The 13742-nt window shown below is 44.1% G+C and overlaps 1 protein-coding gene across 1 annotated transcript in view; it reads right to left on the bottom strand.

Annotated features, from left to right (window-relative positions):
- The window catches only part of USH2A (usherin), a 452818-nt gene that overhangs the window by 2265 nt on the left and 436811 nt on the right, over positions 1–13742 (bottom strand). Inside the window, exons 68-72 of the mRNA XM_060273280.1 lie at positions 13358–13575; positions 9680–9856; positions 7477–7560; positions 5623–5876; positions 198–422 (exon numbers count right to left, since the gene is read on the bottom strand). Of these exons, the coding sequence (XP_060129263.1) occupies positions 198–422; positions 5623–5876; positions 7477–7560; positions 9680–9856; positions 13358–13575 (958 nt within the window). The remainder of the gene's footprint in view (positions 1–197; positions 423–5622; positions 5877–7476; positions 7561–9679; positions 9857–13357; positions 13576–13742) is intronic.

Genomic DNA, 13742 nt, shown 5'->3' with positions numbered 1-13742 from the left:
TTAAATGAGCTAGATGAACAGACAGCTTTGGAAGCAAAGGGTTATTGGCCAGAAGTGGTGGAATGCAGGGATTGATGACTCTACTAATATTTGGGAGGCGGGGAGAGGGTTTCCTAGTATTCTCTTTCCACTGGGTTTTATGCTGCAATTGCCACTGGCCCAAAAAGCTTATCGGTCTTCCCTTGAAAAGAACTTACCAAACCACTGTCATGACCATGAATAATGGTATCCCAAACGGTATCTTCTATTAAGGACTTTTTGTCGTAGACATCAATAAGCTGACTGACACTCCGATGTAGAGAACCTTGGGAAGAAGTACACTGCATCTGGCTTTGGCTTGGTACTGGAAAGCCGGAAGTACTTTGATTGCTATGCATACTCAAAGGAGACACTGGTGCTGAAATTTTTGTATCTGCTAATCCCTAGAAGCATGGAAGTAGAAGACAAAACAAATAAAATGTTGTCTTGGGAAGAGCTTTTACCAAACCATACTGTGGCTTCCACTACAAAATGATCCCCAGGGGGTTGTAAGCTGTCCTTAGCTGATGACCAGATGAGAGTTAATTTCACAATGCTGCAGGAGCCCATCTTCACAGCAGAGTTTATGACCAATAACAGAACACCATTAAACACACATGGCAAGGATCATTAGCACTCTCTTCAGCTATTGTTCCCTGTGGAAACCATAGCCGCCTGCAATGCAGTTTCACAAGGTGATCTCCTGCTAAGCATGCAATACATGCATGCCACCCGCACAATTCCCATTCCACTCCAACAACAGCCTTTTGCTGAGCAGTGCCTGCAAGGTGAGCAGGGCCATTGGTTCACTAATGAATGACTGCTGGGGGGTTTAAGCTTGTAGATCAGTAGGGTCTCTAAAGATTCTGCTAACATGGGTTATGCCTAGCTTTGTACATTCTCTGCTTTCATAGTTTGGTCACATAGCTCTCCCAGTGACCTGCCCTGTTAAAAAAAAGCCCACAGACACAAGCAGGCACTGCAATCACAGCAAACCCGAGAGATGAGGAAGCAATGCCACATAGTTTATCACATAAAACACCAAACGGTTCCAATTGCACTCTACAGGAAGAAATGGAGAGACTCTCAGACAATGGAAAGGTTCGAAACATGCCTGCAAGCTGGGAATGGGTTGCTCTTCTAGAAGATGTTGGGATTGAATAAGGATTTACTGAATGAAAATGCAGCTCTTCTGGGTTTGACTCTAACACAGTGTTTCCCAACCTTGGGTCTTCAGCTGTTTTTGGACTACAACTCCCATCATTCCTAGCTAGCAAGACCAGTGGTAAGGGATTATGGGAACTAGTCAGAAAACAGCTGGAGACCCAAGGTTGGGCAACACTGCTCTAACATACTAATCACTCGACCACATTCATGCTCAGAAGATCGAAGGAGCTTCTGGAAACCACAGAAGGGGATAGTGCTCTTGGGTTGGGGTCCTGTTTATAGGCTTCCTATAGGCATTTGGTTGGCAATCCTTGAGACAGAGTGCTGGACTAGATGGGCCACTGTCCTGATCCAGCAGGCTCTTATGCTCTTAATATGGATATTATGGTTATGGATTGAGACTGTTTGCATTAGCTGTAAATACTCAGCTTTCCAACCCCCCTGGGTTCCCAAGTGTGGCTTATCCTAAGTTTGTGATTTAATAGAAATCAACGCTCTTATGTTCCTAAAAAAAACCCAACAACCCTGTTGCATCAGCCCAATTTTAATTTTCTTAAAGAAACCCATTAGTTTTGCCTGAGCCTATGTACCACACTTCTACACCTGCTCCATTACCTGGACAATGAAAACAATACAAGAGCATGCTCAGCACCACCCCCTTTTCTGCTATAAAGTAAGTATCATGCAAAAAATAAACTTTCATGCCAACACTCAAGAAAATTGCAAGCGCTTGGTCGCCCAGGCTGGACCCGCACTAATCACTACCTCAGCGTGCATTGTGTAGCTTTTGAGAGTGACGCTGCTTGATGACTCAGACGTATCGGCAACCGTCTCAAACTGAGATTAAAAAGGGAAGAAATGTATTAATGGCATTTCTAAATGACCTGGGTGCTGTGACAAATGCTCCACAAGAAGGTTAGCTTGCAATGAATGCCTGCACCGAGCGGGCCACAGCGCCAGCAAGGAGGAAGCCCGTGAAACTCCGGTGCCATCAAGCAAAGCGATGTTGATCTGTAGCAGCTGAGGAATTGCCCCATTATACGGAGTCAGAAAAATGGGAAGGTATTTGCAGTGAAGGCTTATGGCAACTGAAAGCCAATTTGTTGCTCTTGGAGGCAAGTTTCACTAGCATTTGTATGGGACTGCAGTGGCTGAGTGTTCCAGATTCAAGCCAGTAATTGAGTTAGGTGTAAAAAAAACCTGCACTTACAATTATCTGCACCTTATGCCGGGTGACCTTGAAAGCGATAATAAAACAGAGCGACTCCCTCAATCTAATACAGTGGTGGGGGTGGGGGGATGCAGAAAGAAGACATTGCCTAGCGGTTTAGAAATATATCTTTCTCAATGTTTATGCAGACATATGCATCGCAAAGGCTTACCTTATCTGAGCTCTGTGATACTTGTGAAGACGAGATGACAGGGACTTGTAAAGAAGTAGCAAGAGGAGGCTGATGGCAGGGATTATCAGTGAAAGAGGGTTTCTGCATTTTTTTGAAACATCATAGGTGCAGGAAATAAAGGAGAGGCAAGGCAGTAGAGAAGACAAGGAGTTAAAACAGCGGAAATGGGGGAAAGAGCAGCAACTCAGACAGTTAACCTTCCAAAGGCGAAGGGGAAGGAAAACTAGAAAAGAGAGTGAATGGAAATGCGGCTTTTTTTAACATGTAAACCTCACCCAGCTGTTGACACACTCAGAGCAGAAACAAGGTTGTACTGTCTATGCTTTTAGTTTCCCTTTGAGGTCAGAGGTAGCTGGGAAATCTCGATGGGCAAGGTTGCTTTAATTTAAATTATATTAATTAAATTTATCAAATAAACAAAATACGCCATAATGGTAATATACAGAACACAATAGCATAAACTTAAATACTACGACAATTTCAAGTTCACTGTTTTAAAATGGGTCTCTCTCCATTCTTTCTGCCCCCTTGCTGATGATTCGCCTGCGGGCCACTTGTTTGGTGGGTGTGAGAAGAGACCTCACATGCGCATCCATATCCATCTGAAGGGTGGGCTGGGGGGTCCTGATTGCCCCAGGATCCTCCCTTGTGTGTGGGAGGGATACATGTGTATGCCAGTCCACCTGTAAGGCCCTTTCTCAATGCAGGAGGCATTGCCAGCATGCTTGATGCTTGGGAGCAGGCACAGCCCAGAGGACCCCCTCCCACCCAGGCCTAGTTCATTTTCAGTAGCTGGATTTGAGCAGCAAGTGGACTGGGGGTTCCTGTTTGGGACTGGGAACATAGCAAAGTGTTGGTAATGCCAGCAGCTAACGTTGGAGCTTGGAGGTAGCACAAAGCCTTTGTGCGCAAAAGGTCCCAGGTTAAATCCCTGGCATCTCCACTTGTGGCATTGAAAAAGCCATGTCTGAAACCCTGGACAGTCAGTGGAGCGGACCCAGGGTAGCCAAAATGGTACCTGACAGATGCTGCTGGACTCCAGTTCCCATTAGCCACACACTGCCTGGCAAGTGTCTAGGGATGATGGGAGTTGTAGTCCAATATCATCGAAAGGACATCACATTGGCTACTTCTGTTGTAGGCAGTACTGTGCTAGATGCACCCATGGTCTTACTCAGTATAAGGCAGATTCCTTTGCCCTGAACAAGGGTAAGTGGGACCAAAGGAAGGCAAGGATCCTGGGCATTTTGAAGAAGAGACCACACAGTGGTAGAGCACATCCTTTGCATGCAGAAAGCCCCAGGTTCAATTCCCCAGCACCTATAATTAGGGCAGCAGGGAAAGAAACATTCAGGTCAAAAACCCTGGGCAGCTACTGCTGTTCAACACTGAGTTAGCTTGACCAATGGTCTGACTTGGAAGAACACAGCTTCAAATGTTCCTAAAGGCCTACGGTATCTAGACTATGAGCCTGATGCTAGGAGCAGAAGGCAGAACAAAGAAAAGGGGAGAATATCTTATTAAGCCATTTCATTGAACTTTTTACAGCCTTGTAACAAGGGGGTGCCTGAATTAAGCATTTACAACACTCAGGTTTTTCTCTCCCTATTGTAATAACTACTTTTCACACATTTTGGCTTATTATAATCAAACTGCATCCTCAGTTTTTAGTTTTTGTTTTTACTGGTGCTCTTGAGCATTTCTTTCAGCTACAACTGACTATTCCTATAAAAGGCAAACCAGCCTATTTTCAAAGCTCATTTTACTAGTTCAGAAACTCAACTAAAATTGATTAAACAGGCCCTAATTTAGCCTTTACAATCCACCCAGAGTCACCATAGAAATGTTGCTGAGAGCAGCATCCCCCAGCTCCTGAGGGTCATTCTTGAAACACAAACATTTTCCTTTAAGGCACCCGCTTGGCCCCCTAACTCAGTAATGCTTGAGGAGTAGCCACAGCACTGACAGGTCCTTAAGGGGCCACATAAAAATTAAAATTGTTGACTTGCTGCACTCTTTTAAGAGGCTTTTAACAAAGGCTTGAGCTGCGAAAATGACAGAAACATTTAAGCATGCTGTGCAGTCTGAAGGGGGCAGCGGGGGGAACACAGCACATGTGGGAGAGGGGGAAATGGCTAGCAATATAATTCTGCAACGATTCCCTTTAGAAAGGCACAAGGCAGAGATAAAAGCGGCTGCTTCTCTCTTCAAATTCTGTAACTTTGCCAAGTTTCACATCCTGAGCGGTAGGCAGAGTTATCCTCTACTTAGGTGTCATCTGGCCAAAGCTAAGTATTTTAAAACTCCCTTGGTTTCAGTGTAGAACTGCAGCCACGCGCCAAACATTTAGGCATATTTCCTCATGCAGTGCATTTCTCCAACAGTTTGTGCTGCTGGTTGCGAAGCACGTGACCCAAGTACACATGGCGAAACATTATGGGAAGAGGGGAGAGAATACCACCAAGACCTCCTGCTTTTGTCCTCTGCCCCATATCAAGCAGCAAACCTTAAGTATGTGCTTAGTGAATTTGCTTTAACTGTTGGGAGCATAGGAAGCTGCCTTAGATGATACCACTGGCCTCTCCAGGTAGCTCAGTTGGTAAAGTATGAGACTCTTAATCTCAGGATTGTGGGTTTCAGCCCCATGTTTGGCAAGTTTCCTGCATTGCAGGGGGGTTGGACTAGATGACCCTTGTAGTCCCTTCCAACTCCACAGTTCTAGGATTTTCCCAAATTACATTCTTTATATTAGTTTACATTTGTATGGTTGCCCAAAGGCATATGTTCTCTAGGTGGACGGAAAATTGCAAGAGAATTGCTTAATGTGAACTAGCACACATAACGGGCTTGATAGTCACTGCCAGGGCAGAAGCTGCAGTTTTCCCTTCGGCCAAAAAGCTCCTCAATCTATATGTGCATGCGTGGGCAGGTGTCTGCATGCGTGCATTAATGCGTGCATTAATGCGTGCATGCATGCACACACACACACGTGGAGAGCATGCCTGAAAAACAATTCACAGTCCAAGCAGCATACCATGTGGGTCTCTCCTTGTGAATAGACACTCATCGGCGACATCCTCTTTTGAAGTGGGACTAAAGGAGGCCTTTCCCGTGCATAAGGCTGCTTGCTTATTTTCCTCTGCAGGATCAGGGACAGCAGAACTGCTAAAAGGATCAAGCCAAGGATGGCCATTAGGACCACAAACCACAGCTCTGTGTAGAAGGTTGCCTGCTTTGCCTCTGCTTCGTGCTTATCTCCCGGGGTTGTTAACGTAGGGCCTGTGATATCTGGGGAAGGAAGAGGGTGGGCACGCATTATTTTAGAAAGAAAATGTAGTGTGATCTATCTTCGCCCCTTATTTGGTTTTATAAGGAGTTGGAAACATGCTGGTGGCTGTTTGTCACACTCTGCTCATTTGCAAGGGGCTGCAGTGGCTCAGTATGCCAGTGGGTTGGATCATAAAGGTTAGTGCACTCTGGAGACTGTGTTTTAAGCCCTGGCATTGCTACTTGGGTTGGAAATCACCTCTGCATTGGCACCTGCCAGGGAAGAAAAGGTGGTGTGTGTGTGTAAAAGCAAAGGCTGATTCATCAACATAACCTTGAACAGCTGAAACAATTATCAGGAGGTAGTGTGTGTGGGTGTGTGTGCGCGTGTGTGTGTGTTCACATGAATATATGTTGCAAAAAGCTTTCTTGCACTCAAGCCAAAAAGACCACAACAACTGTGTCAATTTAATCCTTGAAGGGGATTTAAAAGAGGGAAGTCTGGTGGGAAATACTTTTTTTAAGGAATAAGTTTTAACCAGGATACAATAAAGAGTCTCACAGGGTACATTGGTCTCTCTAGCAAAGGGTGTGCATTCTTTCTTTCTTTTTGAATGAATTATAAACCACTTGCTGGAAAAAAAAAAGTTATCCAAGAGGTCTATAGAGTCAATTTTAGATAAAGCATGTCTAAAATAAACAGCACAATCAAAAACAAATAGGCATAAAACCATCATTAAAAAATAACATATAACATATTTTAAACAAAGGTAACCAGGGGCTTGCTGGAACGGAAAAGTTTTCAGCAGAGGCAGGGAATTCCTGAGCACAGGTCCTGCCACTCTAAAAAGGTTACCTTTTAGTGGTCTGAAAATAGAAATCATATTCCACCCCCTCGTTTCTTTTGTGGGCAATCAGTTCAAAAACTGGAGACATGAAGGAGGTACCCCTGGGCACGAAAGCTTCTAACACTCAGACAAATGGGTAAAGGAGCTATCCTGCTAGGCGATTTTATTTTTGTTATTTTTTAAAAAGTTGCAGTTTCTTTTTCTCCCTGAAAGTACTCCCCCCCCCAGAAAAAAATAAGATATGAGTTTTAATTGTTTGTTAGGCAATAATAATAACTGGGAAAGAAGCAAGCCACCCCAGTATTGTAACTCCGCCACTAATGCTCTGCTCTCATAACTAAAACATAATGACCCACATGAACAACAACACTGATTTGCCTAAACCTCCCTTCCCCTAAATCACTGTGATTTTGAAGTGGCCTTGGAAAACAACTCACTGTGTCCAGCAAAATGGGAAAAACCCTCTGTGTCTCTCCCTATTGAGCTCTGGCCATTTCTCCAGCCAGTTTGGTTTTGTTTCTCAGAAAAGAAAAGAGGGGAGGTGGAAAACATGTGCATTTAATCTTTGGGAGAAACCAAGGCTGTAAAGCCACTTGGAAGTTTAAGGGGTCCATCTAATCCACCTTGAAATGCCTTGTTAATGGTGTGATTCCACCCAGGTACATGGAATCATGATCTGAATCACTTCATCATTTGAGATACACACAGAGCCAATGTGTACCATTGACAGCAAATCTGCACACAATGATAAGGAGCCGCCTTTGTGAATTTACCGAGTCCTGTAGCAGTGTTGTATTTGATCACTGGTGTTACCGCACTTCCTTGGTCAGTCGTACAAGACACCTGAAATGAATAGGCTGAACAACACTATATGATTAAAACATGCACACTGTATAAACGTCTTATACTGTCATTTTCTTATTCTGCTTATTTAATTCTTTAAATATGTCTGCTTTAAACCTGAGGCATGGCCTGTCGCCAGCATCAATTGACACAAACCTCATTTCCCCCTGCCTGCCTGGCTGCTTGCTTGCTATGCTCATAGTAAAGGGTAAAGGTAAAGGGACTCCTGACCATTAGGTCCAGTCGCGGGCTCTGGGGTTGCGGCGCTCATCTCACTTTACTGGCCGAGGGAGCCGGTCATGTGGCCAGCATGACTAAGCAGCTTCTAGCAAACCAGAGCAGCGCACAGAAACGCCATTTACCTTCCCACCGGAGTGGTACCTATTTATCTATTTTCACTTTGATGTGCTTTCGAACTGCTAGGTTGGCAGGAGCAGGGACCGAGCAACGGGAGCTCACCCCGTTGCGGGGATTCAAACCACCAACCTTCTGATCGGCAATCCCTAGGCTCTGTTGTTTAGACCACATCGCCACCCACATCCCTTACTCATAATGCACCAAATGGAGGTTCATGAGTCCCTTCCAGCCAGTTGGGGTGACCAGAATTTGGCACAAAATGGCTCCTCCCTCCCCACCAGCGAAAAAGGGGTGAGTGAAGATCTACATCAAGAAGGAGTGGGGAATAAAGTTCTACACTGGGATGTCCTGCCTCTGTGGATCCTGCCATCCAGGGCGTCCAGTCAGTCTTCCCCTGCAGGGTGCAGGGCCTTCAGAAAGAGAGGAATAACAGCCTTTTAAACATAGGACTGTCTTCTGCAATGTATGACGTTGGCTATTGATCGATTTCATATACAAAACGTAATCATTAGCATATAAATTCTAAAGTGGCTTCTTACTGAATGAAAACAGCTTCTCCTGAAGATGGAAAATGCCTTTTATCATCTCCCTATTAAGTATTTTTACAACCACTGCATGTGGTATGGTTAATGCCTTCCCACTAAGGATATTGCAAGTATTCAGACTTGGGTGTGGCTTTCTGTGTCTGCAGAACATGAAATGAAAAGGGACCAAAAGAAAATACTTACGTTGCCCTAGAAGCATAACTAAGGGTTTAATAGGCAATAAAGGAGGTAGCTGATCTAGAGCCCATTGTATGTTCTGATACTTGCATAAAACTCTACTTGGCTTCAATTCAAGGTACAGCTCTATACACATGAAGGAATCTGCCAAACAGATTCCATATTTCTAAGGCTCCCAAACCACATTTCCCAGCAGTTGGTTGGGGCGTGAGTGTATTTTCCCCTTTCATCTGACAACAGAAGTCTCAAGTCCCCCTCACACCTCACCAGCCTGTTAGCTAAATAATGTTAATTCAGGGTCAAGGTACATGTTGCATTTAATGCATAGTGAAACAGCTGCATCTCCATTTTCCCTTCACTTAATGATAGGCCCAGGGTGTTGTATTGCTATCAGTACTCCAGAGCTCAAGGAGAGGAGGCCGGAATTTGCTTTGGTCTGCACATCCTGATAGATACCCTCCCTCCCTCCCCAATCTAAGATAGCTACAAATGTCAACTGTCTCTTTGTATGTCAACTGTCTCTTCGATACATCCTAACAATGGATACCAGCCATGATGGCTGTGCTTCACCTCTTCCCTCAGAGGCAGAGATGCTTGAAACCGCAGGCAGGGAGAGTGGCCTTGGGCTTGGGGGACCTGCTTGCAGGTTTCCCATAAGCATCTGTGAGAACAGGATGCGAAGTAGATGGGCCATTGGCCTAATCCAGCAGGTTCTTCTTATGTTCTTAATCTGAGACCACTGATTTCCAATAGGTCTACTCTGAGTATCACTTGGAAATCGCTCTATAGCAGGCATCCCCAAACTGCGGCCCTCCAGATGTTTTGGCCTACAACTCCCATGATCCCTAGCTAACAGGACCAGTGGTCGGGGAAGATGGGAATTGTGGTCCAAAACATCTGGAGGGCCGAAGTTTGGGGATGCCTGCTCTATAGGTTGCTGCCTTGAGGTTCATTTGATCCAAAGGTGGGGTGCAAATTGTATAAAGATACCTCATAAAACTCGATATATATGTGACGCATTAGCCAGAAACAGAACTGTGAAACTCAAACTGACTTTTGTCAGATGTCCTTGGCAGATACAGAGTGGTGTCAAAGCCGCTGTAGATGCGTTGCCCTCCCTCCATTAGCACATATTCCTTCAGCGGCCCATTCAGTGAGAAGGTGTGACTCCAGTCAAGGTAGAGAGTGGATAAATTGCTGACAACTGTAAATGGAGATTCGTACTGAGGTACTGGCAGAAGAAAACAGACAGGAAAAAAGTCTTTTTTAAAATAAATAAATAAATGCCTCTTCAGTTTTTAGAGATTAAACACATCTGTATAAGATCTAGAGCCATTTTCACACTCCTGCTATGGAGCAGGAAGACACGATATGAGCACGTGGGCTGCTGCAGTTGGAGGATACTAATGCCTAGTAATGTTCAGGACTTTTCACATACATTTATTCAGTAATAATCCTTAGAGGACCACTTGTTAGTGTCAGGAATAATCATTTTTAATGCAATTCAACAAGCTCACCTGAAGTCACAAGCTGCTCTGTTGTCTTTGGATCCACCTTCCCAGGAGCTCCCATAAGGAGGCTGATAGGAAGGTGATTGACAGCTCCAGTTAGAGCTTCCTGGTTTGAACCTGGTTTGAACCTGCCAAAGAGCAGGTCCTGAACTTCCTTGAATCTGCTTTCCAACGCTCATTTCCTTTACTTTGCTCAACCCTGACTCTCACATCCTGCCCGGTCGGATTGCCTACTTCTTGCCTGTTTGACCTTGGCTTTCTCATAGATCCAGTGATGCGGATTATAGAGGGAAAAGGATGACTATACCCATGTACCCAGGCCCCTGTAAGGCTACAGTCAAACCTCGGTTGTCGAACGTAATCGGAAGGCCGTTCGAAAACCGAGGTGAGGCTTCCAACTGGTTGCAAGAGCTTCTTGCATTCAAGCAGAAGCTATGCCGGACATTCTCTGAATGGGGTTTTTGGCTTTCAGGAGCCGAAATGTTTGAAAACAGAGCCGTTCTAGAACTGAGGTTTGACTGCATTAGGAACAGTGTGTGGGGGGGGGGGAGAGATGGCTGCTCCCATAGGTACATGGGGACACACATATTTTCTGTACAGTTATGAAGGAAGGATGTTGCTGAAGAGTACTGCACTTGCTGGTGCCAAATGCATTTCAGCCAGAATGGGGCTCCCCCCCATATCTATACATACAATAAAATTGCAAGGATGTTATCAAACTGCATTTTGTGTGGCTGCTAACAGGTAGCACTGCAAAATACAGCGTGAAGACAAGCTGGGTTCTCAGAGCTGATGGACCACCTCAGCAGTGAAAGGACGAGTGTGGGGAGCTCAGCGTGGTGGAAGGAGCACTGGATTGTGGGGGAAGGGGGGTGGCTTTGGCAAGGAGAGAGAAGGCGAAGGGGGTGGCTTGCCTAGGTGAGAAAGCAAGCAAGCGAGAGAGCAATCCAAGCAAGTTGTAGAGGTTTGACAAAGTCTACGGGAGGAAGGGAGGGAAGAGGGGAAGGGTGGTTTTTGCAAGCTCTGCAGGGAGAGGATCAAAGTTCGGGAGAAAGGGTAGGGATGGCTTTGGTGAGGGGGTTGGTGAGCAAAAAGTGAAGAAGAAGAGGAAGAATTTGGATTTGATATCCCGCTTTATCACTACCCTAAGGAGTCTCAAAGCGGCTAACATTCTCCTTTCCCTTCCTTCCCCACAACAAACACTCTGTGAGGTGAGTGGGGCTGAGAGACTTCAGAGAAGTGTGACTAGCCCAAGGTCACCCAGCAGCTGCATGTGGAGGAGTGGAGACACGAACCCAGTTCCCCAGATTACGAGTCTACCGCTTTTAACCACTACAACACACTAGCTCACAGAGGCATAGCACCTAGTACAGACACAATAACATAATTAACTTCCACAAAACTTAAACTTAAGTTCTAGGTATAAAGCAAGATTGATCATGAACTATCTCACACATAAAATATTTCAGAGAGAACACATACTCTTAAATAGTGTTTGCAAAAAATGCACTGCTGTTTGGAGAATCCAAATATTTGGGTGGTCTGTGAAACACTCTCCCCACTGAGATACATCTAGTCACATCACTGTTTTCCTTTAGGGAACAGGTGAAGACATACCTGCCTCAGCAGGCTTTTGGATGAAGGGAATAGGGCCTGAAGTAATTTACAAGTGGTTTGATGCTGCTGCTTTTTTAATTAGTTGTATGGAAATAATTGCTTTTCAGTGCTTTTTGTGCTGTGCAATAATTATGTTACATATTATGTGGTAAACTGCCATGTGGCCTTTTGGTAAAGGGCAGTATATAAATGTCTTAATAAACAAGCAAACAAACAAACAAAATAATGTTATGCAGAATGTGTGGAAAGGATCAGAACCGTACTAACTCATCACAACTTGAAAAAAAGTTGCACTTCACTTGCAATTGCTGGAATTGTGAGCATTCCCATAAACGTGCCAGAAACATTAAATACTTCTAGAGCTGTTAATTATCTTTCATATTATTAAATACACAAGGAAGCCATTTTTCATATTGAATTAATATTTAAGGCAATTTAATCTAAAACTGTCAATGGAGTTAATTTCCCCCCTCCAAACTATATTTATTCAAGAATAAATTATGTCTTTTGACACCCATTCGTTTTTATTCTTTTGATTTTTCCTCTCAAAGCATTACTTTCAAAAACAGTTAGAAAGTGTTGCAAATAACCATCTATTTCACTGCTCCAGATAATCAATCAATAGGATCATACATAAGTATATAATCAAACACTCTTCTTGAAATACTGTGTTAGATGAAAGTAAGTTTATGGACAGAAGGTGGGCATGTTCATTTGTCATGATTTTGGCTCTGCGCTAAAGGAAAGAAGAAAGCTTACAAGCCAGTGACTTCTTCTTTTAAATTATTTGTTTCAGAACCTACAGAGGAAAGTGAAACAAAGAACGCAGAGTGCACATACAAGAGACCTGAGGAGCTGATGGAGTTAACAAGCTGAATAAATTAATACAGCAATTAACTAACTAGACTATATAATCAATGTGACCTGCAATGATGGCTCCTAGGAGGCCAACCTTTCATTGCAAACCCATTGTTGTAAAGCTGCAGAGAAGTCTGCTTTTCAGATCACTAATTTTTAGTAACTTTAACTCTGAGTTAATAGGAATGTGTTGAAATAAATGTCCAGCCAAAAAAGAAAAGAAAAGAAAGCAGTCTGCACCAAATAAAGGTCTCCAAAGGCAAGCCAACCCATATAGCTATAATAGCATTATTTGGGCTGCCATTATTTTGCTTACCAATCGTTGATTAATGTAAACCTCTAGTGTGAACTTGGTGGAGGGGCAATGCTTTGGTAAATTGCTCCTCCCAGCTCTTGTCACTTGCTCTTTGAAATGAAATAGATGGATTTCTCCTCACTGCCCCACCCCACCCCCATGTACCACACTCCTTTGCCATCTCCACCATTGTCAAGATGCTAAGAGAGGAAAATGCTTACACACCATGGCATGAACCCCAAATGGTATGTCGCAGCCATAGAGATGATTAAAAACAATAATGAACAAGATACAGTAAAACTAGACACACCAGTGCCTGCCTCAGTGATCAATGGCCAAGGGTAATGCGAGTTGTGGTCCAACAACATCAGGAGGGCCACACGTTCCCATTCATGCTCTAAGCATATAAAGTGGCAGAATACGTTTCTTATACTCTCCTGTATTAACTCACCTTCTTTTTTGGTAGTGAAGCTGATCCATTCTGAAGCAGTGCTTCCTACTGAATTGTAAGACACCACCCTCAGGTTGTAGGTTGTATAAGGCTGTAGATCACTCACATTGGAACGCTGAGCATCTCCTGCGTATTTCACTTCAACAGGGCCAAGTTTACAAGCTCCTTCTCTTGGCTGCAAATAGGAAGGGCAGGATGTGTGCATGTGGAGTTCATACCTGGAGGAAAAGACGGAAGCACTAATGAGCCACAATTAGCAGGTAAACAGAAGCTTACCTTTCCTGCTTATGTGTCTTGTTGCAGGTCAAACACAAGGGCCTGCTCTCAACTTAATTGCTGCAGAACTCTGCACACCGCTTTCAATATTTTACTTATTGTAAATCAA

Source organism: Zootoca vivipara, chromosome 3, assembly GCF_963506605.1.
Source record: "Zootoca vivipara chromosome 3, rZooViv1.1, whole genome shotgun sequence".
Classification (NCBI taxonomy): Eukaryota; Metazoa; Chordata; class Lepidosauria; order Squamata; family Lacertidae; genus Zootoca; species Zootoca vivipara.
This window is presented reverse-complemented; position numbering and strand designations above follow the sequence as displayed.